Source organism: Saccopteryx leptura, chromosome 3, assembly GCF_036850995.1.
Source record: "Saccopteryx leptura isolate mSacLep1 chromosome 3, mSacLep1_pri_phased_curated, whole genome shotgun sequence".
Taxonomy (NCBI): Eukaryota; Metazoa; Chordata; class Mammalia; order Chiroptera; family Emballonuridae; genus Saccopteryx; species Saccopteryx leptura.
Genome location: NC_089505.1, coordinates 175,226,599 through 175,252,995, shown reverse-complemented (window position 1 = coordinate 175,252,995; position 26,397 = coordinate 175,226,599). Strand labels below are relative to the sequence as shown.

The 26,397-nt window shown below is 36.5% G+C and overlaps 1 protein-coding gene across 1 annotated transcript in view; it reads left to right on the top strand.

The window, feature by feature from the left end:
* Positions 1 to 2,564: 2,564 nt before the first annotated feature.
* The window catches only part of EXOC2 (exocyst complex component 2), a 386,269-nt gene continuing 362,436 nt past the window's right edge, over positions 2,565 to 26,397 (top strand). The window contains exon 1 of the mRNA XM_066376909.1: positions 2,565 to 2,585. Within this exon, the coding sequence (XP_066233006.1) occupies positions 2,573 to 2,585 (13 nt within the window). The 5' untranslated portion in view covers positions 2,565 to 2,572. The remainder of the gene's footprint in view (positions 2,586 to 26,397) is intronic.

The following is a 26,397-nucleotide window of genomic DNA, read 5'->3' as shown; positions in this document are numbered from 1 at the left end:
ATCTCTTTTCACAAAAATTAATTCAAAATGGATCAAAGAACTAAATATAAGATCTGAAACAATAAATTGCATAGAAGAAAACTTAGGTACTAAACTCTTGAATTTGGCCATAAAGAACATTTTATGAATTTGACTCCAAAGGCAAGGGAAGTAAAGGTAAAGATAAATGAATGGGACTACATCAGAGTAAGAAGCTTCTGCACAGCAAAAGAAACTGTCAACAAAACAAACAGGCAATCAACTAAATGGGAAATAGTATTTTCAAACAACAGCTCAGATAAGGGGATAATATCCAAAATATAGAAAGAACTCACAACAAACAATCCAATAAAAAAAAAAAAAAAAACGAGAAGAGGACATGAACAGACACTTCTCCCAGGAAGAAATACAAATGGTCAAGAGATATATGAAAAGATGCTCATCTTCATTAGTTATTAGAGAAATGCAAATCAAAACTACAATGAGATACCACCTCACACCTGTTAGATTAGCTATTATCAACAAGACAGGTAATGACAAGTGTTGGAGAGGCTGTGGAGAAAAAGAAACCCTCATTTTGGTAGGAATGTAAATTAGTGCAACAATTATGGAAGAAAGTATGGTGCTTCCTCAAAAAATTAAGAATAGTACTACCATATGATCCAGAAATCCCTCTACTGGGTAGATACCCAAAAATCTTGAAAACATGGGTATGTAAAGACACATGCACCCCCAACCACATTCATCGCAACATTGTTCACAGTGGCCAAGACATGGAAAGAACAAAAAAGCCCTTCAATAGATGACTAGATAAAGAAGATGTGGTACATATATACCATGGAATACTACTCAGCCCTAAGAAATGATGACATAGTATCATTTACGACAACATGGATGGACCTTGATAACATTATACTGAGTGAAATAAGTAAATCAGGAAAAGCTAAGAACTGTATGATTCCATATATAGGTGGGACACAAAATTGAGACTCATGGATATAGACAGGGGTGCAGTGGTTACCAGGGGGAGGGGAAGGAAGAAGAGGGAGAGGAATGGGAGGAAGGGGAGGGGCTTAAAGAGAAACAAAATGTAGGGTGACAGAAGATGATATGACTTTGGGTGATGGGTATACAGCATAATCGACTGTCCAAATGATGTAGAGATGTTTTCTCTAAATCTATGTACTCTAATTGACCAGTATCACCCTGTTAAATTTAAATGTCTAATTAAAAAAGAAATTAAAAATAAAAAAGAAATAATATTGATATAAATCAAGAAACTATTGATAGCTAGTTCTGCAAAAACTAAAAATGATGCAAGAGTTTCTAGCCTTGCTGGTGGTAAGACCTGAGGACAGGAGAAGGGAATTCTCCTCAATGACAATAAAATCAGTTGTGAATGCAGAAGATTGAGGTTTTGGCAAACTATAATACATCAATATTTAGACTCAGAAAAATATTGAGGCTAGACATGAAGATATGTGACTCACCTGCAGAGATGGAAATGAGTCTTCCCTAAAGGGAAATAGGGTTACAAAAAGAAATGCGGTTAAAGACAGTATATATATTTCAGAACAGCTTAGAAAGAAGCACCAATGGAAACACTACAAAGAGTGGTCGGAAATGGAGAAGAATCAAGAAAACATGGCACCACAGAGTCTAAGATCAGAGAGAGCTCAGGAAAGAAGAATGGTGCCTTCAGATGCTGCAAAGAAAGAAAAACATTCATCACAGCATTTTTTACAGTGGCCAAGACATGGAAACAACCAAAGTGTCCCTCAGTTGAGGATCGGATAAAGAAGCTGTGGTATATATACGCAATGAAATACTACTCAGCCATAAGAAATGATGGCATAGTGCCATTTATGACAACATGGATGGAACTTGAGAACATTATACTGAGTGAAAAAAGTAAATCAGAAAAAGCTAAGAACTGTATGATTTCAAACATAGATGGGACATAAAACTGAGATCATGGACATAGATAAAAATGAAATGGTTACTAGGGGCAGGGGAATGTGAAAGAAGGAGGAAGGGAGTAAAGAGGGGCAAATATATAATGACAGAAAATGATTTGACTTTGGATTATGAGTATACAACATAAACAACAGTTCAAATGCTACAGAAATGTTCACCTGAAACCTATGTACTCTTATTGATCAATGTCACCCTGTTAAATTTAATTTTCTAAATAAAATTAAAAACAAAAACAAAAACATTGATGCTAAATCAGAGAACTCTATGACATACATGCTTTTAAAAAATTGAGTTCCAGCACATCTAGTCTCAGATAAATTGATGAGATAAAAGAATAAAACTGAAAAAGATTAATTAATATAAAGATGATAATAAGTTATTGTGAACAGGAGAACTCAGTTTCTGAGATAATGTTTTTATTGACTATATAACCTTACAAATATCATCTAGCCCAGGAGTCGGGAACCTTTTTGGCTGAGAGAGCCATGAACGCCACATATTTTAAAATGTAATCCCATGAGAGCTATACAATGACCCATGTATGTTACGCATTATCCAATAAAAATTTGGTGTTGTCCCGGAGGACAGCTGTGATTGGCTCCAGCCACCCGCAACCATGAACATGAGAGGTAGGAAATGACTAGATTGTAATACATGAGAATGTTTTATATTTTTAATGTTACTATTTTTTTATTAAAGATTTGTCTGTGAGCCAGATGCAGCCATCAAAAGAGCCACATCTGGCTCGCGAGCCATAGGTTCCCAGCCCCTGATCTAGCCCCTCCAAGCACCTCTGTTTATCATCTGTAAAGTGAACTAATAAAATTTAATAATTATTTGACCACTATGTCTACTTCTCAGAGTCTGTGCACATCCTGTTTACTCTCTTTCATAACTTTATTCTGTAGAACTAAAGAAGATTTTTAAGTATCAGTAGCTAATTTTTTTTAACATTCCAAGATACCAAACAATGTCCAAATCAAAGCTCAAAAAATACTTAAAAAGTTCAAAAACCATAATAAGATGCATATGTCCTTTTAAAAACTGTGAGATGGGCCCTGGCCGGTTGGCTCAGTGGTACAGTGTCAGCCTGGTGTGTAGATATCCCAGTTTTGATTCCTAGTCAGGGCACACAAGTGACCATCTGCTTCTCCACCTCTCCCCCACCCCTTTCTCTCTCTCTCTCTCTCTCTCTCTCTCTCTCTCTCTCTCTTTCTCTCTTTCTCTTTCACTCCTATAGCCATGGCTCGATTGATTCGAGTGCATTGGCCCCAGGCACTGAGGATGGTTCTGTGGAGCCTACACCTCAGGTGCTAAAAATAGCTCGGTTGTAAGCATAGCACCAAATTGGCAGAGCACCAATGCCATACAAGGGTTGCTGGGTGAATTCTAGTTGGGGCACATGTGAGAGTCTGTCTCTCTATTTCCACTCCTCACAGTTGGAAAAAAAGAAAAAAAAAAGTGAGATGGTGGGGAATGGCCTCTTAAAGTCTCCTCTTAAATCACAAAAGAATTTTTGCAAAAGGTGTGGTGTGATATTTACTTACCATATTTAGGTATCATTTCTTGCAACAAACAGCAGTAATGCACCCAAGAAGCCTACTTATAGTGGATATTTCCATTTTAAAAATCTGGCTTTTTGCTAAAACTCAGGTGGTTTCACTGATAGTTATTTCATGCCTCTAAGATGTATTCTTCAAATACACTCTTCTTGGGCTGATGAGCATTTCCCCTTTTTTCTTATAAAACTATTTCTTTTGACTTATTTTCTCTTGTTATTATTCTGATTCTGTTCCAGCTTAATGACAATGCTAGAGCTCGAGACGCAGCACTCCTGTTTTCCTCTCACATGTTTTCACCCCTACCTTTACTTTATTCTCTAAGTTTTACTTTACACATGAATAATCTAAGAGTGTAATATATCAATTAACATCTATCATTTTTAAGCTGTGGTTCTATTCAACCATTGTCCATGACCTCCAATAGTTTATAACTATGAGGCTTGTTCCTTGGAGTAATAATGATAGAGTACATATTGATATTCGCCTCCACCTTTGTGAACAGATAGAAATGCCAGGTGGCATATAAAGTATTTGGGAAACAATTTCTAAAGCATGAAATAAAATATTAAAAGAAGCAAGAACACATTGCAAGAAGGAGGATTTGTAAGCTACAGTGCTCTTGGGCATCATAAGAAATAAGATGATTATATTGGCTCAAGAAACAATAGTCAAAATAGGTCCCAATCTTAAACAAAAGATGGAATCTAGTTGTCTACAAGAATCTAAATTCCCATGATGTGCTCTCTGTCTATGAACACAAATGTTAGTACCTCTATCTACCAACTATGGCTATTATATCTCTATGCATGGCATTGGTGGGCAGCTTGCTTCTGGCTAATAAGTTAGTGACATAAAATTACATTGCAAAATCTCCAAATTCTAGTGACTACACAAAAATGTACCTACAATCTCAATGTCCACCAAATAACAGATTAAAAAAATGTTTTAAATATATATGATGGGCCTGACCAGGTGTGGCACAGTGGACAGAACATCGACCTGGAATACTGAGGACCCAGGTTTAAAACCCTGAGGTCACTGGTTTAAGCGTGGGCTCATCCAGCTTAAGTGTGGGCTCACCAGCTTCAGTGTGGGCTCACCAGCTTCAGTGTGGGTTCACCAGCTTGAGCACAGGATTGCTAGCTTGACCGTGGGATCATAGACATGACCCCATAGGTCACTGGATTGAAGCCCAAGGTCACTTGCTTGAACTCAAGGTCACTGACTTGAGCAAAGAGTCACTGGCTCAGGTGAAGCCAACACCCTCCCCTCCCCCGTTAAGGCACATACGAGAAGCAATCAATGAACAAGTAAAGTGCTGCAATAAAAGTTGATGCTTCTTATCTCTCTCCCTTTCTGTCTGTCTCTCTCTGTCTGGCTGGCTGTCTTCTGTCTCATACACACAAAAAAGTACCTATAGATTCTAACTGTGAATTTGTCATGTCATATATGGCCTTTATTACATTGATGCATGTTCTTTCTATTCTTACTTTGCTGAGACTAAAGAGGACACACAGATGACCAATAGACATATAAAAAGATGTCAACATCACTAATAATCAGAAAAATGCAAATTAAAACCACAATGAGATATTACCTCACCCTTGTCAGAATGGTTATCATCAAAAAAAAAAGCAACAAACAAGTGTTGGTGAGAGTGTGGAGATAAAGTTACTTTCATTCATTGCTGGTGGGAATGCAGATTGGTACAGCTACCATGGAAAGCAATATGAAGTCATTCAAAAAATTAAAAATGAAACTGCCTTTTTATCTAGTAATCCCACTTTTGAGATTATAGCGTAAGAAACCTGAAACCTTAATTCAAAAGAATATATGTACCACTATGTTTGCTGCAGCATTATTTACAATAACCAAGATCTGGAAATAGCCCAAGTGCTTATTAGTAGAGGAGTGGATAAAAAAGCTGTGGTACATATACACAATGGAATACTATGCGGCCATAAAAAAAGAAATCTTACCTTTTGCAACAGCATGGATGTACTTGGAGGTCATTCTAAGTGATATAACCCAGTCAGAGAAAGACAAGTACCATATTATTTCACTCATTTATGGAACCAAATGAACTAACAAGCAGAATAAAGACAGACATAGAGAGCAGTTTAACAGTGATTGGGGGGTGGGCCTGGGTAAGGAGAGTGAAAGGATGAGCAAAATGAACAAAAAAAAGAGAAAAGCTCATTAACACAGACCACAATGTGGTGATTGCTGGAGGGGAGGAGAAGGTCAAGGAGAATACAGAGGGGAAGAAATAGTGATGGACAAAGACTTTGACTTCAGGGAGTGAACGTACAATACAGTATACAGAAATGTATTATAGAATTGGGCACCTGAAACCTCTGTAATTACGTTAACCAGTGTCACCTCAATAAATTCCATTTTTAAAATATCTACAGATTCAATGCAATCCTTATCAAATTTCCAAAAACATTTTTTTTACTGAAATAGAAAAAACAATTGTACAATTCATGTGGAAAAACAGAGAATCACAAGTAGCCAAATTAATCTTAGCTAAAAGAACAAAACTAATTTCAAAATATATTACAAAGGTACAGTAATCAAAACAGTACATTACTGAATTATATACAGATAGACTAATGGAACAGAATAGAGAACCCAGAAATAAGTCCACATTTATACAATCAACTGATCTTCAACAAAGCTGCTAAGAATGCAAACAAAAAGAAGTGTCTCTTCAATAGATGGTGCTGGAAAAACTGGATATTCACATGCAAAAACATGATATTGGACTCTTATCTTACACGATATAAAAATCAACTCAAAATCAATTAAACACTTAAACCTGAGAACTAAAACTGTGAATCTCCTAGAATTATTTTTGTTGTTGTTGTTGACAGAGACAGAGAGAGGGACAGATAGGGACAGACACGAAGGGAGAGAGATAAAAAGCATCAGTTCTTCATTGTGGCACCTTAGTTGTTCATTGATTGCTTTCTATATGTGCCTTGACCAGAGGGCTACAGCAGACCAAGTGACGCCTTGCTCAAGCCAGCAACCTTGGACTCAAGCTGGTGAGCCTTGCTCAAACCAGATGAGCCTGCACTCAAGCTGACAACCTCGGGGTTTTGAACCTGGGTCCTCTGCATCCCAGTCCGATGCTCTATCCACTGTGTCACCACCTGGTCAAGCTCTCCTAGAATTTAACAGAGGGAAATCATGGCATTAGCATTGCCAATAATTTATTGGGTATGACATAGAAGCACAGGCAAATAAGTAAATAAGTAAAATAAAATAATTGGGCCTATATCAAAATAAATGCTTCTGCACAGGCAAATGAAACAATCAACATAATGTAAATTCAGCCTCTCAAGCAGGAGAAAATATTTGCAAACTATATGTTTGATTTCAAAAATAAGTTTATTGTGCCAGTAGTGATTCCCAAATTATTACAGAAATTTATACCACATTAAAACCAACAAGATGTAGAATGCACACCACTAAACACAATAAATAAAATAGATAGCCCTGAGAAAATTCACACAATATAAAATGGAAAGGAACTGAGAAGTAAAAGTGGTAGAAAATACCAGTAAATATTAGACACAAACTGGAAAAGATACAGCAAGATGAATAAAGCAAAAGAAAACACACAGAGGCTGATCAACACAGATATTCTCTGGTTATTTATCTACAGGTGAAAACAACAACAAAAAAATCTCTTGACAACTTAGGCAGAAGTAAGTCACATGCAAGGGAGAAAATTCAGGCTGACTCAGCACAACGCTGCTTTCCCACATCAACACGTCAGCATTCCGAGTTGGGAGAAACTGAGGGAACAGCTGCCATGAAGCATCAGCAGGTATACACTGCACATGTGAATCAGCAAAGGCAGAGGACTGAGAAAGACTACTGTATGAACTATAGTTGTGAAAATGAAAGTAAATGTTACAAAACCTTGACAGTGAATTAATGTTACAATAAAAAATTAGAAACTGAAGATAGAAAATGTGAGAAATGCATCTGGATTAAATTACCTCATATTTCAGAGTGGCTCCCTATTTCATTAAAAACAGTCCAAAGTAAAAAAAAAACAGAGAAGGGAGGGAAAGTGAAGGCAGCAGAAAAGTAGGGGGGAAGATGAGTCATATCTACAGGCATAGGAGTACAACAATTATATGTATTTATAATTCTGTGTATATGCATATGTGTAATTGTATGTAAATGAAAAAACAACAACATGCAGAACAGTAAGCATAGCATGATCACATTTATGTAAAAACAAAATTATATTTTGTATACACACAGAAATTAGACAGAAGCCACATGCAGTAAACTGTTTCAAACTAGGAACAGTTGCTATTTGTAGAAATTGGAAGTGGACCAGGGCACACAAGCCATGTTCACATTGAACTTTATGCACTTAGACCTTCAATGCATAGGTTGCATTTTTCAATTAAGAGTCAGAGCATTAAATACTTTTTGTTTACATCATTGTTATCATTGATCCATTCAAGGCTTGTCTCTCATTTTATGGGTGTGCCTATTTATGAGTTTCCCCCTTTTATTCCCATTTTCCATCCTCATTTGCCTTTCCTATGAACAGCAATGCTCATGTGTTTAACATGTATCATTCTGTGTCTGTGTTTGTATTGATATATTTTTAATTTATATAAATGATATTGTGTTACATGTTCTGTTTCTCACTTTTTAAACTACTACGTTTTTAGAATTATCTATGTTGCAGCTTGTGTGCAGTTTGTCCATTGCTTCTACTTGTCCCATGGTGATGCCTCCACCATGTCCACTCTAACAGACATGGAGATTCAGGCTGCCCCAATGCCCTGCCTCCTCAAATGATCCCTCAGAAGCTGGTATGATTTGTTCAGTATCCAATGCCAGGAGCAGGATTACTATCTAAATGAGTATGTGTAGGCTTAATTTAACTAATCACTGCCAGACATTTTACTTTTACAAGAAAATACTAAAAAAAAATAATAATATTTTTAAATTAAATAAAACTCTTTAAACTCTGGATAAAAGAAAGGTGATTTTATTTATGGTAAGCAGCCTTTTTTTTTTTTTTTAAAGAAAGCTATTAGAAATTCTTTACTCACGAAACAGTATTGCCACATACAAGAAAATGAAAAGTCTTTATTATGCATCACAATTTTAGAATGAGAATGTATTTCTCTTTCACATGCTTGCCTGTTTCCTGGCAAAGAAGGTGGTGAGAATATAAATGAGGTTATACATACCAACCAGCATGGCCCACGTGCCAGGAGGCCTTGATTCTGACATTCTGGGACCAGTTGCCAGAGAACTTTGACTTTAAGAGCCAGTGAGCAGTTTGAGTCATACCATGCAACAATGAAGGGCATTTAAACATTTTCTTCTGTTTACTGTATAGAAGCTCAAATCCCAGACAGCCTGGTTCAAAAGTGGACATGTGGCAACTCTAAAATTCAGGGGTTTTTTTGTCAGAGAAAATTCTGCATACCAAAGGATGTGAAAAATATGATTTCTGAAAGTGGATTAAATTACAGCAAATTGTAGCATGTAAAGAATTGGTACATGAACTATAAGAGATTATATTATATTGGCTAAATACAGCAGCTGTAGGGAGAGTATCACGAATGACTATATATTGTAAAAGTCATAATTGTTTTACATTTTTGTAGCATGAACATACAGTATAATATCCTGTGAGAAAAATTCACATATTGTATTTATGAATTTATTTTTGTATTAACTATAATTTTTATTTGTAATTACAGTTGAAATACAATGAGATATTAGTTTTAGGTGTACAACATAGGGATTAGACATTTATACAATTTAAGAAGTCTAGTACCCACCTGACACCATATATATAGGGGTCGACAAAAGTAGACCTATAGTTGTTAGTATGAAAAAAGACAAGCAGGTTATGATTATTATAATAATGAATAAACTGTTTTGTGTACTCATAACTGTAAACCTACTTTTGCTAAATCCTGTACTTATTACAGTATTAACAACTATATTCCTTAAATTGTACTTGACATCCCTACAACTATTTTTATTATGGGCAATTTATACATCTTAAACCCTCTGCTTTTTTTACTCACCTCCCAATACCCCACCCATTTAAAAACCATCAAAATATTCTCTGGATATAGGAGTTCTGTTTCGTTTGTTCACTTATTTTGTTTTTTAGATACCACATATTAGTGAAATTGCATGGTATTTGTGTTTCTCTGTCTGACTTATTTCACTTAGCATAATACCCACCAGGACCCACCATGTTGTCACAAATGGCAAGATTTCAGTCTTTTTATGGCTGAGTCATATTCTGTTGTATATATGAACCACTTCTTTATCCAATTCTATTACACTGGGCACTTAGATTGTTTCATATCTTGGCTATTGTAAATAATGCAGCAATAAACTTAAGGGTGCATATATCTTTTCAAATTGGTGTTTTGGATTTGTTCGATAAATATCCAAAACTGGAATTGATGGGTCATATGGTAGTTCTATTTTTAATTTTTTGAAGGACTTTCTAACTGTTTCTATAGTGGCTGCTCCAATCTGCATTCCCAGCAAAAGTGCATAAGTGATCCCTTTTGTCCACATCTTCATTGGCACTTGTTGTTTGTTAATTTATTGATGCTAGACATTGGGACAAGTTTGAGGTGGTATCTCATAGTCTTTTAATTTGCATTTTCTTCATGATTAGTGATGCTGAGCATATTTTTATATGGACATTGGCCATTTGTATGTCCTCTTTGGAGAAATGTCTATTCTTGTCCTCTGCCTATGTTTTGGTGTTAAGTTGAATGAATTTCTTATATATTTTGGACATTAACACCTTATAAGATGAGTCACTGGCAAATATCTTCTTCCATCAGTAGGTTGTCTTTCTTTTCTTTCTTCCTTTTTTTTATGTTTCCTTTGATGTACAAAAAGTCTTTAGTATGATTTGGTCCTACAGTTTACTGTCTATGTTTTTTTCTAGGAGTATTGTGGTTTAAGGTCTTACAATTAAGTCTTTAATCCATTTTGAATTTATTCTTGTGTATAAAGTAAGGAAATGATCCAGCTTCATTTTTTTTATGTGTGTTTGTTGAGTTTTCTCATCTTTTTATTTATTTATTTTTTTTCTGAAGCTGGAAACAGGGAGAGACAGTCAGACAGACTCCCGCATGCGCCCTACCTACCGGGATCCACCCGGCACGCCCACCAGGGGCGAAGCTCTGCCCACCAGGGGGCGATGCTCTGCCCCTCCTGGGCGTCGCTCTGTCGCGACCAGAGCCACTCTAGCGCCTGGGGCAGAGGCCAAGGAGCCATCCCCAGCGCCCGGGCCATCTTTGCTCCAATGGAGCCTTGGTTGTGGGAGGGGAAGAGAGAGACAGAGAGGAAGGAGGGGGTGGGGGTAGAGAAGCAAATGGGCGCTTCTCCTATGTGCCCTGGCAGGGAACCGAACCCAGGTCCCCCGCACACCAGGCCGACGCTCTACCGCTGAGCCAACCAGCCAGAGCCAACATCATTTATTAAAGAGACTGTCCCAATTCTATATTCATGCCTACTTTCTCATAGATTAATTGACCATATACACATGGATTTATTTCTGGGTCTTCTGTTCTGTTCTGTTAATCTATAAGTCTGATTTTATTACAGCACCATGCTGTTTTGATTATTATAGCTTCATATCAAGCAGAGTAAAATCTTTACCTTTTTTTTCTCAAGATTGCTTTGACTCTTTGGAGTCTTTGTAGTTTCATATACATTTTAGAATCATGAGTTCTAGTTCTGTGAAAAATGCCATTGGTATTTTTATCAGGATTCCATAAAATCTGTAGGTTGCTTTGGGCACGATAGACATTTTAATAATGTTAATTTTTTTGTCAATGAGTGCCTTGAACCAGCATGGCTAGTAATTCCAGGTCCTGAGTGGGAACGGTGCAGAATTAAGAAAATATGCTTAAAGATAAAGGATGGGCTCAGGAGGGCTCTGCGATTGCTGATGACAAGAACAGAGCATGCTCCACACCCGCTTCTTGCTTTTTTATAGGGCAAAGTGAGGCCATTAGCAAATCAGAGATCTCTGATCATACTTCCAAGGCAACCCAAGAATTCTACCAAGTGCAGAAAACCCCCACCATACATAACGTCTTAACTTCACAAAACAAAGGATAAAAGAAACTTGCCTCCAGTCTTTCCGGGGGACATGAAGAATACGATGAGTATAAGCAATCCAGCATCACAGCTTAACAGCCTTTAGCAACTTCACAGAACAAGTGAGGTGGGGAGTTGGGCAGACCGTCAGTTTACTGCCAGTATGCCACACTTCTGTCCCCCCAAAATCTAAACTGCAAAAACCATGTTGGCTTTTGGTCCCCAACAAATGAGTGAAATACAGACTTCTATTTATTTGTATTTTTTTTCAATGCCTTATAATTATCCAAGTACAGGTCTTTTACATCCTTAGTTAAATTTATTCCTAAGTGTTTCATTTTTTGATACAATTGTAAATAGGATTGTTTTGTTAATTTGTCTTTGTGATCATTTGTTATTTTGCATAAAAATGCATTTGATTGCTTTTTTATTGTCTTGTTTTTTTAATATTTATTAATTTTAATTTATTGTGTTTACATGGATTCAAGTGTCCCACTGAATATAACACCCTCACCCCCCACCCCCATGTCCCTACTTATACTCCTTTTACCTCCCTACCCCTAACTCCCTCCCTCCTTCCCTCTGGGATTTGCTGTCCTGTTATCTGTATCTGTGTATATGTATATATAACTATGTATATATAACTATGTATATATAGCTATGTATATATAACTTCACTAATCTCTTCACTTTCTCTGATCCCATCCCCTCATCCACCTTCCCTCTGACAGCTGTCCCTTTGCTCCCTCTGACCCTGTTTCTGCCTCTATTCCATTCCTCAGTTCACTTTGTTTATTAAATTCCACATAAAAGTGAGATCATATGATATTTGTCTTTCTCTGCCTGGTTTATTTCACTTAGCATAATAATCTCCAGGTTCATCCATGCTGTCAAAACAGGTAAGATTTCCTTCTTTTTTATAGCCACATAGTATTCCATTGTGATATGTACCATAACTTTTTAATCCACTTGTCCACTGATGGACACTTGAACTGTTTCCAAATTTCAGCTATTGTAAAACAATGCTGCAATAAACATGGGGGTGCATTACTTCTTTTGAATCATTGATGTGGTGTTCTTAAGCTATATTCCTAAAAGTGAGATAGCTGGGTCAAAAGGCAGTTCCATTTTTAATTTTTTGAAGACTCTCCATACTGTTTTCCACAGTGGCTGCACAAGTCTGCATTCCCACCAGCAGTGCAGGAGGGCCCCCTTTTCTCCACACCCTCGCCAACACTTATGTGTTGTTTTGTTAACAAGCGCCATTCTGACAGGTGTGAGGTAGTATGTCATTGTGGTTTTAATTTGCATTTCTCTGATGATTAGTGATGTTGAACATTTTTTTCATATGCCTATTGGCCATCTGTATGTCCTCTTTGGAGAAGTGTGTATTCATTTCTTGTGCCCATTTTTTGATTGGATTGTTTACCATCCTGGTGTTGAGTTTTACAAGTTTTTTATAAATTTTAGTTATTAAACCCTTATCAGATCCATTAGCGAATATGTTCGTCCATTGTGTGGGTTGTCTTTTATTTTGTTAATGGTGTCTTTTGCTATGCAAAAGCTTTTTAGTTTAATATAGTCCCACTTATTTATTTTGTCCCTTATTTAACTTGCCAGTAGAGATTAAATTGGCAAAAATATTGCTAAAGAGATATCGGAGAGTTTACTACCTACGTTTTCTTCCAAGATGTTTATGGTTTTATGATTTACATTTAGGTCTTTCATCCACTTTGAGTTTATTTTTGTGAATGATGTAAGTTGTTGGTCTAGTTTCTTTTTTTTTTCTTGCATGTACCTGTCCAATTTTCTCAACACCATTTATTAAAGAGACTGTCTTTACTTCATTGTATGCTCTTACCTCCTTTGTCAATTATCAATTGACTATAAAGGCATGGGTTTATTTCTGGGTTCTCTGATCTGTTCCATTGATCTGTATGTCAGTTTTTATGCCAGTACCAAGCTGTTTTGATTACTATGGCCTCATAGTAAAACTTGATATCAGGAAATGTGTTACCTCCCACTTTATTCTTCATTTTCCAGATTGCTGAGGCTATTCGTGTTCTTTTTGGTTCCATATAAATTTTTGGAATATGTGATCTATATCTTTGAAGTATGCCATCAGTATCTTAATAAGAATTTCATTGAATTTATAGATTGCTTTAGGTTATATAGACATTTTAATGACATTTATTCTTCAGATGCATGAACACAGTATATGTTTCCACTTGTTTGTATCTTCCTTTTTCAATGTCAATAATTTTCTGATAACAAGTCTTTTGCCTCCTTGGTTAAATTAACTGCTAGGTACTTTAATTTTGCATTGCAATAGTGAAGGGGTTTATTCCCTTAATTATTTTTCAGGCAGTTTATTGTTGGTGTATAAAAATGCCATCGATTTCTGAATATTAATTTTATATCCTGCCACCTTGCTGAATTCATTTATCAGGTCCAGTAGTTTTTTTACTGAGACTTTAGGGTTTTCTATATACAATATCATATCATCTGCAAATTCTTCTACTCCAATTTGGATTCCTTTTATTTCTTCTTCTTGTCTGATTGCTGTGACTAGGCCTTCCAAAACTATGTTGAATAAGAGTGGTGAAAGGGGGCACCCTTGCCTTGTTCCTGATCTTAAGGGGATAGCTCTTAATTTTTGCCCATTGATTATGATGTTAGCTGTGTGTTTGTCATAGATGGCCTTTATCATGTTGAGGAATGTTCTCTGTATTCCCACTTTGCTGAGAGTTTTGATCATAAATGGGTGCTGGATTTTATCAAATGCTTTTTCTGCATCTATTGATGCTATCATGTGATTTTTTTCCTTCCTTTTATTTATGTGATGAATCACATTGATTGTTTTACAAATACTGTACCAGCCTTGCCTCCCAAGAATAAATCCCACTTGATTATAATATATGATTTTTTTCATATATTGCTGGATCTGGTTTGCTAATATTTTGTTGAGAATTTTAGCATCTAAATTCATCAGGGATATTGGTCTATAGTTTTCTTTCTTTGTAGTGTCTTTATCTGGTTTTGGAATGATGAGCCTGCCTCATAAAAGTCCTTTCTCCTCTTAAATTTTTTGAAATAGCTTGAGAAAAATAGGTGTTAGTTCTTGTCTGAATATTTGGTAAAATTCACCTGTGAAGCCATCTGGTCCAGGATTTGTTTGCAGGGAGTTTTTTTATAACTGTTTCAATATTATTTGTTGTAATTGGTCTGTTTAGGTTTTTTGATTCTTCCCAACTGAGTTTTGAAAGATTTTATGTTTCTAGGAATTTATCCATTTTGCCTAGGTTGTTCAATTTTTTTGCATATAGATCTTCATAGTATTTTCTTACAATCCTTTGTATTTCTGCTGTGCCAGTTTTTACTTCTCCAATGTCATTTCTAACTTTATTTATTTGAGTCCTCTCTCTCTTTTTTTTTTTTAATGAATCTGGTTCAAGGTTCATCCATCTTGTTTACCTTTTAAAAGAACCAGCTCTTGGTTTCATTGATCTTTTGTATTGTAGTTTAGCCTCTGTGTCATTTATTTTAACTCTGATCTTTATTATAATTTCTTTTCTTCTACTTCCTCTGGGCTTTTTTGTTGTTCTTTTTCTAGTTCTTTTAGATGCAGGGTTAGGTTGTTTATTTGAGCTATTTCTAGCTTCTTAAGTTATGCCTGTAATGCTATGAGCTTCCCTCTCAGGACTGCTTTTGCTGTGTCCCATAAATTTTATGTTGTTGTATGTTCATTTTCATTTGTTTCAAGGAAATTTTTTATTTCTTCCTTGGTCTCCTTGTTAACCCATTTGTTATTTAATAACATGCTCTTTAGCCTCCAAGTGTTAGAATGTTTTTCAGTTTTTCTATTGTAGTTGATTTCTAGTTTCATATCATTGTGATCAAAGAAGATGCTTGATATGATTTCAATCTTCTTAAATTTATTGAGATTCATTTTATGTCCTAATATGTGGTCTATTCTAGAGAATGTACCATGAACAATTGACTGTATATTCTGCTGCTTTGGGGTAAGTGTTCTGAAAATATCAATTAAATCCAGATGATATAGTGTGTCATTTCAGACCACTGTTTCTTTGTTAATTTTTATGTCTGGAGGATCTATCCATTGTTGTCAGTGAGGTATTAAAATCCCCTACTACTATAGTATTGCTGTTGATCTTGCCCTTTATGTCCATCAAAATCTGCTTTATATATTTAGGTGCTCCTATATTAGGTGCATAAATATTTACAATGGTTATATCCTCCTGTTGGTTTGCTCCCTTTCTCATTATGTAGTGACCTTCTTTATACCTTACTTTGTTTTAAAGTCTATTTTGTCAGATATAAGTATTGCTACCCTAGCTTCTTTTTCATTTCCATTTGTGTAAAATACTTCTTTCCATCCCTTCACTTTCAGTCTATATGTATCTTTGGTTCTGAAGTTGGTCTCTTGTAGACAGCATATGTACGGGTCCTGTTTTATTATCCATGCAGCTAAACTGTCTTTTGATTGGAGCATTTAATCCATTTAAATTTAAGGTTATTACTGACATGTACTTATTTATTGCCATTTTATACTTTATATCTACATTCCTCTTTTCCTCGATTTCTTTTTTTTTCTCTTTTTATAACAGGCCCCTTAATAGTTTGTGCAGTACTGGTTTGGTTGTAATGGTTCCTTGAGTTTGTTGTTGTTGTTTTGTTTTTTGTTTTCTTTTTGTTTTTGTCTGGGAAGCTTTTTATTTCTCCTTCAATTTTAAATGATAGCCTTGCTAGATGAAGTAGTCTTGGTTATAGGTTCTTGTTTTGCATCAGTTTGAATAGTTCTTGCCAATCCCATCTGGCCTCAAGTGTTTCTGATGAGAAATTGGATGTCATTCTTATAGGGGCTCATCTGTAGGTAATTGACTTCTTTTCTCTTGTTGCTTTTAGTATTCTTTCTTTGTCTCTTAATTTTGGCATTTTAATTATGATTTTTCTTGGTGTAGGCCTCCTTTGGTTCTTCTTTAATAGGACTCTCTGTGCTTCTTGAACTTCTCTGACTTTGTCATTCATAAATGTAGGGAAATTTTCAGCTATAATTTCTTCCAACAGGTTTTCTACACATTGTTCATTCTCTTCTCCTTCAGGAACCCTTATGATATAGATGTTGTTTCTCTTCATGTTGTCACAGAACTTTCTTAGAATTTCCTCAGTCTTTTTGAGTTTCTTTTCATTTTGCTGCTCTACTTCTCTGCTTATGTTTATTTTGTCTTCTAAATCATTAATTCTATCCTCTGCCTCATCCAGCCTGCTGCTGATTAGTTCTAGTGCAGCCTTCATTTCTAATTATGTATTTGTCATTTATGACTAATTCCTTTCATGATTTTAATGTTTCTTTTGATGCTTGTTATCTCTTTATTTAGGTACTCATTATGTCCATTCATTGTTACCTTAAGATCCTTGAGCATCCTAAAAATCATTATTTATTTATTTATTTATTTATTTTATTTTACAGAAACAGAGAGAGAGTCAGAGAGAGGGACAGACAGACAGGGACGGAGAGATGAGAAGCATCAACCATCAGTCTTTTGTTGTGCCTTGCATCACTTTAATTGTTCACTGATTGCCCTCTCATACGTGCCTTGACCACAGTCCCTCAGAAGACTGAGTAACCCCTTGCTTGAGCCAGTGACCTTGGGCTCAAGCTGGTGAGCTTTTTGCTCAAATCAGATGAGCCCTCGCTCAAGCTGATGACCTCAAACATCCCAGTCTAACACTCTATCCACTGCGCCACCACCAAGTCAGGCAAAATTATTTTAACTCTGCACCTGGTAGTTTGGTTACTTCATTTCATTTAGTTATTTTTCTGGGAATTTCTCTTGTTGATTTACTTGGATCACATTTCTTTGACTGCCTATTTGTCTGCATATTAGGTAGCACTGTCTGATTTAGAACTTTTTGTGGTGTCTTTATGAGGAAGAGGGGCTCAGTGGTATTGACCTCCAGGCCACCTGTTTTTTTTATTCTAGGACTGCTTCTTGAGGGTACTATTTTCCCTACTGTTGTCTTCCCAACAAGGTGAGCAGCAGGTTCAGATTGAAGTGTGGCTGACAGTTCCCTCTGCAGAAATTCTCACAGCTGGTGAGACCCTGGTCTCAGGAAGGAAGACTAAGAGAGTCTTCTCCTGGGGCTGACTGTGCCCCCCAGAAAGTGGCTAAGCCCCTTGACTAGATCCAACAATAGGCTCACAGGCATTCACACTTTAAATGTCCATGATCCAAGCCTCTCTCCCTTCCCCCAGTAGAATCTAGCCCAGCAGGGCAGGATATTCATCCAGCACCCAGGCCAGCTGACTGTGAAGCTCCACCCTATTGTATGCACAGGAACCACTGTGCCAGTGCTGGTCACAGAGAGCAAAATTTGCCTCAGCTGGACCTGGTGTGAGGAACCTTTTTTTTAGATACCACTCTAGCAAGGGTTGTTAGGTCCTGATCCGATACTCTCCACAGATGGCAGAAACCCAGCACAGACCATTGAGAGACACTGCCCATGACTGGCCCTCAGCAACCTTCTTGGAGCTACAAGCAATCCAGAGTTTTTGGCTGCCTCTGCTGGGCCCAGGTGTACATGGAAATACCAAGCTGCACACCTAGGCTGGCTTTTACTCACACGTTGGCCGGGGGGAAGGTCCACTTAAAAGGCCAAGGTTTTCTGAGTCCTGCCTCCTGCAGCTTCTGTCTGCTGGCTGCTTGTTGGACTCAACCACCGAAAAAACCTCTGCTGGGGCAATTTAGGGATTAGGAAAGGTGGTGTTGTGGCTCTGCCCCTCTACCCCAGCTGTCAGTCTGTCCAGACTTTTTCTGTAGGCCTCAGTAGGGTGTGGCCACAAGAATCTGGTGGATGTGGCCTCTGAGACCCAGAAGTGTGGTCTGTCTGCAGTCTGGAAAGTTTCCACTGAGTTTCCCGTGAGGTAGAATTATCATTCTTAGACTCAGGAGTGTGTGTGTGTGGGGGGGGGGGGCGGGGGAGCTCCAGCCTCAACACCAGAAATTAAGTCACTGATGCTCCCCTGCCTCCTCAGCATGACCAAGTCCCATGACTGGAGCAGGAGATACTCCCAAGGGTGGAGCAGTTGCTTCTCCCCAGGCTGATGCCACTCAGAGGGGACTGCTCCACCCAAGAAAGATAGCATCCCCCTACTGGAGCCCTGGGTAAGTGGCTGTGAATGAGATTTTCTGTGCAGACCCTTTAAGATGGAGCCTGCTTCTCCGAGAGCTCTGTCTCTTTCTCGTAGACAAATACCCAGCTCTTTTCACTGCCATATGCTGTCTGGGCTCCCCTTCTAGGTTCTGGGGTCCTAGGCTGGGGCTCTGGGCCTGGGGCTGAGGACCCACACCTCTCAGGGCAAACCTCCCCACAGTGAGAGTCCCTCCAGACCCTCAGCTGCCCCTCACTCCTGGGAGTGAAGCAGCTCTTGTCCGTGTCTTCACCCTTCCTACCAGTCTCGGTGTGGCTCCTTCTGTGATCCTTGGTTATAGGTTCCTTAGTTTAGTCCAAAGTTGGTTTTTCAAGATGATTGTTCTTAAATTAAGTTATAATCCAATTTGGTCCTGGGAGGTGGCAGTTGGAACATCTGCCTACTCCATTGCCATCTTTGAATCTCTAAAATGCATCTGATTTCTGAACATTGGTTTTGTATCCTGCTACTTCACTGAATTTCTCAGTTTTCGTAGTTTTTAGTTGATTCTCAGGAGGCCTCTATCTGTATTATCATGTCATCTGCAAATAATGACAGTTTTACTCCTTCCTTTTTAATTTGAACAACTTTCATTAATTTTTCATGTTTGATCCCTGTCACTAAGATTTCCAAGACTTTGTTGCATGAAAGTGGTGAAAGCTGACTTGTTTGTCTTGTTCCTGATCTTAATGAAAATGCTTTTAGCTTTTTCCACATAGGGTTTGTCATATGTGGCTTTTATTATGTTGAGGTATTTTCCCTCTATTCCCACTTGGTTGAAAGTTTTTATCATAAATGGGTGCTTGATTTTGTCAAATTCTTCTTCTGCATCTATTGATGTGATCATACCATTTCTATGCTTCATTTTTCATGTGGTGTGTCTCATGTCTCGTTAATTGACTTGCAAATACTGAACCAATTTTGCACCCCATGAATAAACCCCATGGTTTATGATTTTCTTAACATATTGTTAAGTTCATTTTGCTAATATTTTGGTGAAAATTTTTGCCTCTATATTCATCAAAAATATTGGCATACAATTTTCTCTTTTTGTAATATGTTTGTCAAGTTTCTAGCATCAGAGTAATATTGGCTTTGTAAATGAGATTGGGAGCCTTTGTCTCCTTCAATTTTTCTTGGAAAAGTTTGGAAAGGATAAGTGTAATTTTTCTTTAAATGTTTGATAAAAATTACCTATAAAGACTCCTAGACCAGGACATTTTGTTTGAGTTTTTTGATTACTGAATCAATTTTGTTGGTGTAATCAGTCTGTTCAGATTTTCTGTTTCTTCTTGATTGGAAGATTGAATGTTTCTAGGAATTTATTCATGTCTTCCAGCTTGTCCAATTTGTTGGCTTATAATTTTCATAGCATTTTTTCATAATCCTTTGGATTTCTGTGGTACCAATTGTCACTCTTTTTAATTTCTGATTTTATTTATTTCAGTCCTCTCCCTTAATTTCACTTTTCTCAAAGTGTCTTGATTTCTTCCTTGATCTAATTGTTAACCCATTCATTGTTTAGTAGCATGTTATTTACCCTCCTTGAATTTGTATGATTTTCCTTTTTTTTCTCATAATTGATTTCTAGTTTCATACTATTGTGACCAAAGAAGATGCTTGGTATGATTTTAATCTTTCTAAATTTATTCAGACTTCTTTTGTGACCTAATATATAATCTATCCTGAAAACGTTCCATGAGCACTTGAAAAGAATGTACATTCTGCTGGTTTGGGGTCAAATGTTTTTAAAATATCAATTAATTCTATCTGGTCTAATGTGTTATTTAAAGCTGATATTTCCCTGTTGATTTTCTATCTGGGTGAATTGATTTCAATGGGGTGTAAGGTCCCCTAATATTATTGTATGACTGTCTCTCCCTTTATGTCCATCAATATCTGTTGTAAATATTTAAGTGCTCCAATGTTAGATGCATAAATGTTTACAAGAGTTATATCTTCTTGTTGGTTTGATCCTCTTCTCATTACAAAATGTCCTCCTTTGATTCTTGTTATAGCCTTTATTTTAACATCTATTTTGTCTGATATAAGTATTGCTACCCTAGTTTTTTTCTCTCTATTTAAATAAAATATTTTTCCATCCATTACTTTCAGCCGAAGTGTCTCTCAACTAGCATATGCATGTATCTTATGTTCTTATCCATTCAGCTACCCTATATCCTTTGTTTAGAGCATTTTATTTTCATTTAAGTAATTATTGATAAGTATGCCATTTAATTTTATCTCTTTTTCTTTTTCTTCTAAAAAAGATCCTTTAAAATTTCCTGTGGTTTGGTGATTGTGAGCTCTTTTAGTTTTTTGTTGTCTGAGAAACTCTTTATCTCTTCTTTCATTCTCAATGATAGCCTTGCTGGGCAAAATAATCTTGATTGTAGGTCCTTGTTTTTGATCACTTTGAATAGTTTGTGCCAGTCTCTTCTGGCTGCAAAGTTTTTTTTTGTTTTGTTTTGTTTTGTTTTTTAAATAAATTTTTATTAATGGTAATGGGATGACATTAATAAATCAGGGTACATATATTCAAAGAAAACATGTCTAGGTTATTTTGTCATTAAATTATGTTGCATACCCCTCACCCAAAGTCAGATTGTCCTGCGCCACCCTCTATCTAGTTCTCTGTGCCCCTCCCCCTCCCCCTAACTCTCTCCCTCCCTCCCTCCCATGTCCTCCCTCCCCCCCACCCCTGGTAACCACCACACTCTTGTCCATGTCTCTTAGTCTCGTTTTTATGTTCCACCAATGTATGGAATCATATAGTTCTTGTTTTTTTCTGATTACTTATTTCACTCCGTATAATGTTATCAAGTTACCACCATTTTGCTGTAAATGATCTGATGTCATCATTTCTTATGGCTGAGTAGTATTCCATAGTGTATATGTGCCACATCTTCTTTATCCAGTCTTCTATTGAAGGGCTTTTGGGTTGTTTCCATGTCTTGGCCACTGTGAACAGTGCTGCAATGAACATGGGGCTACATGTGTCTTCACGTATCAATGTTTCTGAGGTTTTGGGGTATATACCCAGTAGAGGGATTGCTGGGTCATAAGGTAGTTCTATTTTCAGTTTTTTGAGGAACCACCATACTTTCCTCCATAATGGTTGTACTACTTTACAGTCCCACCAACAGTGAATGAGGGTTCCTTTTTCTCCACAGCCTCTCCAACATTTGCTATTACCCGTCTTGTTGATAATAGCTAATCTAACTGGGGTGAGGTGGTATCTCATTGTAGTTTTGATTTGCATTTCTCTAATAACTAATGAATCTGAGCATCTTTTCATATATTTGTTGGCCATTTGTATCTCTTCCTGGGAGAAGTGTCTATTCATGTCCTCTTCCCATTTTTTTATTGGATTGTTTGTTTGTTTGTTGTTGAGTTTTATGAGTTCTTTGTAAATTTTGGATATTAGGCCCTTATCTGAGCTGTTGTTTGAAAATATCATTTCCCATTTAGTTGGCTGTCTGTTTATTTTGATATCAGTTTCTCTTGCTGAGCAAAAACTTTTTATTCTGATGTAGTCCCATTCATTTATCTTTGCCTTCACTTCTCTTGCCATTGGAGTCAAGTTCATAAAATGTTCTTTAAAACCCAGGTCCATGATTTTAGTACCTATGTCTTCTTCTATGTACTTTATTGTTTCAGGTCTTATATTTAGGTCTTTGATCCATTTTGAATTAATTTTAGTACACGGGGACAGGCTGTAGTCGAGTTTCATTCTTTTGCATGTGGCTTTCCAGTTTTCCCAACACCATTTGTTGAAGAGGCTTTCTTTTCTCCATTGTGTGTTGTTGGCCCCTTTATCAAAGATTATTTGACCATATATATGTGGTTTTATTTCTGGGCTTTCTATTCTGTTCCATTGGTCTGAGTGTCTATTTTTCTGCCAATACCATGCTGTTTTGATTATCGTGGCCCTATAATATAGTTTAAAGTCAGGTATTGTAATGCCCCCAGCTTCATTCTTTTTCCTTAGGATTGTTTTGGCTATTCAGGGTCTTTTATAGTTCCATATAAATCTGATGATTTTTTGTTCCATTTCTTTAAAAAATCTCATAGGAATTTTGATGGGAATTGCATTAAATTTGTATATTGCTTTGGGTAATATGGCCATTTTGATTATATTTATTCTTCCTATCCAAGAACAAGGAATATTTTTCCATCTCATTGTATCTTTTTCGATTTCCCTTAACAATGCTTTGTAATTTTCATTACAAAGGTCCTTTACATTCTTTGTTATGTTTATTCCTAGGTATTTTATTTTTTTTGTTGCAATCATGAAGGGGATTATTTTTCTGAGTTCGTTTTCTAATATTTCATTGTTGGCATATAGAAAGGCTATGGACTTTTGTATGTTAATTTTGTATCCTGCGACCTTACTGTATTGGTTTATTGTTTCTAATAATCTTTTTGTGGAGTCCTTCGGGTTTTCAATGTATAGGATCATATCATCAGCAAAAAGTGATACCTTTACTTCTTCTTTTCCGATATGGATGCCTTTTATTTCTTTGTCTTGTCTGATTGCTCTGGCCAGAACTTCTAGCACCACGTTAAATAAGAGTGGAGAGAGTGGACAACCCTGTCTTGTTCCTGATTAAAGGTAGAAAGTCCTCAGTTTTATGCCGTTTAGAATGATGTTGGCTGATGGTTTATCATATATGGCCTTTATCATGTTGAGATATTTTCCTTCTATACCCATTTTGTTGAGAGTCTTAAACATAAAATTGTGTTGTATTTTATCAAAAGCCTTTTCTGCATCTATTGATAAGATCATGTGGTTTTTGTTCTTTGTTTTGTTGATATGGTGTATTACCTTAACCGTTTTACGTATGTTGAACCATCCTTGAGATTCTGGGATGAATCCCACTTGATCATGATGTATTATTTTTTTAATGTGTTGTTGTATTCGGTTTGCCAGTATTTTGTTTAGTTTTTTAGCATCTGTATTCATTAGAGATATTGGTCTGTAGTTTTCTTTCTTTGTGCCATCCTTGCCAGGTTTTGGTATGAGGGTTATGTTGGCCTCATAAAATGTGTTTGGAAGTATTGCTTCTTCTTCAATTTTTTGGAAGACTTTGAGTAGAATAGGAACCAAGTCTTCTTTGAATGTTTGATAGAATTCACTAGTATAACTGTCTGGGCCTGGACTTTTATTTTTGGGGAGGTTTTTAATAGTTTTTTCTATTTCCTCCCTGCTGATTGGTCTGTTTAGGCTTTCTGCTTCTTCATGACTCAGTCTAGGAAGGTTGTATTGTTCTAGGAATTTATCCATTTCTTCTAGATTGTTGTATTTGGTGGCATATAATTTTTCATAGTATTCTACAATAATTCTTTGTATATCTATGATGTCTGTGGTGATCTCTCCTCTTTCATTTTGGATTTTATTTATTTGAGTCCTGTGCCTTTTTTCCTTGGTGAGTCTTGCCAAGGGATTGTCAATTTTGTTGATCTTTTCAAAGAACCAGCTCCTTGTTTTATTGATTTTTTCTATAGTTTTTCTGTTCTCTAATTCATTTATTTCTGCTCTGATTTTTATTATCTCCTTTCTTCGGCTGGTTTTGGGTTGTCTTTGTTCTTCTTTTTCTAGTTCCTTAAGGTATGAAGTTAAGTGATTTACTTCGGCTCTCTCTTGTTTGTTCATATAGGCCTGAAGTGATATGAACTTTCCTCTTATTACTGCTTTTGCTGCATCCCAGAGATTCTGATATGTCGTATTTTCATTTTCATTTGTCTGTATATATCTTTTGATCTCTGCGCTTATTTCTTCTTTGACCCATTCATTTTTTAGAAGTATGTTGTTTAGTTTCCACATTTTTGTGGGGTTTTCCCCCTCTTTTTTGCAGTTGAATTCTAGTTTCAAGGCTTTATGATTAGAAAATATGCTTGGTACAATTTCAATTTTTCTAAATTTGCTGATATTGTCTTTGTGGCCCAACATATGGTCAATTCTTGAGAATGTTCCATGTACACTAGAGAAAAATGTATACTCTGTCACTTTGGGATGAAGTGTCCTGTAGATGTCTATCATATCCAGGTGTTCTAGTATTTCGTTTAAGGCCACTATATCTTTATTGATTCTCTGTTTGGATGACCGATCTAGACCCGTCAGCGGTGTATTGAGGTCTCCAAGTATGATTATATTTTTGTTAGTTTTTGTTTTAAGGTCAATAAGTAGCTGTCTTATATATTTTGGTGCTCCTTGGTTTGGTGCATATATATTAAAGATTGTTATGTCTTCTTGATTCAACTTCCCCTTAATCATTATGAAATAACCATTTTTGTCTCTGAGTACTTTTTCTGTCTTGTAGTCAGCATTATTAGATATGAGTATTGCTACACCTGCTTTTTTTTGGGTGTTGTTTGCTTGGAGTATTGTTTTCCAGCCTTTTACTTTGAATTTGTTTTTATCCTTGTTGCTTAGATGTGTTTCTTGTAGGCAGCATATAGTTGGATTTTTTTTAATCCATTCTGCTACTCTGTGTCTTTTTATTGGTAAGTTTAATCCATTCACATTTAGTGTAGTTATTGACACTTGTGGGTTCCCTACTGCCATTTTATAAATTGCTTTCTGTTAGTTTTGTATCTTGTTTGATTCTTCTCTTTTGTTTTTCTATCATTTGTTTTTGTTTGTTTGTGTTCCATACTTCTTTCCTCTGTTGCTACCTTTTTTAAGTCAAGTGTTTTTGTGGTGGTTTTTTCTAGGGTGGTTACCATTAAGTAATGAAAAGGGTACCTACCATATTCATTGTAGTACCCTATCTTATGAGTATTTCTGCACTTCATCGTCCTTTGCTACTGTTAATCTCCATCCTCTCCCCCCTTTTTTTCCTTTGTTGTCACAGTTTAAGTTTGGTTTTATTGTGTTCTTGGTGGAGCTGTTACTTGTGGTGTTGTTTTCTTTTGTTCTTTGAATCTGGTTGGAAAACCCCCTTTAGTATTTCCTGGAGTGGGGGCTTTCTGCTGATAAATTCTCTCATCTTTTCTGTATTTGTGAATGTTTTTATATCTCTTTCGTACTTGAAGGATAGCTTTGCTGGGTATAGTATTCTTGGCTGAAAGTTCCTCTCTTTCAGGGTTTTAAATATTGGGGTCCACTCTCTTCTAGCTTGTAGAGTTTCTGCTGAGAAATCTGATGATAATCTAATAGGCCTTCCTTTATATGTTGTACTCTTCTTTTCCCTGGCTGCCTTGAGAATTTTTTCTTTGTCATTGGTTTGTGTCATCTTTATTATGATGTGCCTTGGAGTGGGTTTGTTGGGGTTAAGAAAACTCGGTGTTCTGTTTGCTTCTTGAATTTGAGGCTTTAGTTCTTTCCACGGGCTTGGGAAGTTCTCGTCTATTATTTGTTTGAGCATATTCTCCATTCCATTTTCTTTCTCTTCTCCCTCTGATATACCTATTATTCTTATGTTATTCTTTCTGATGGAGTCAGACAATTCCTGTAGGGCTTTCTCATTTTTTATTATTTTTAAGTCTCTTTCTTCTTCTCTCTGTTGTGCCTCAAGTTGTTTGTCT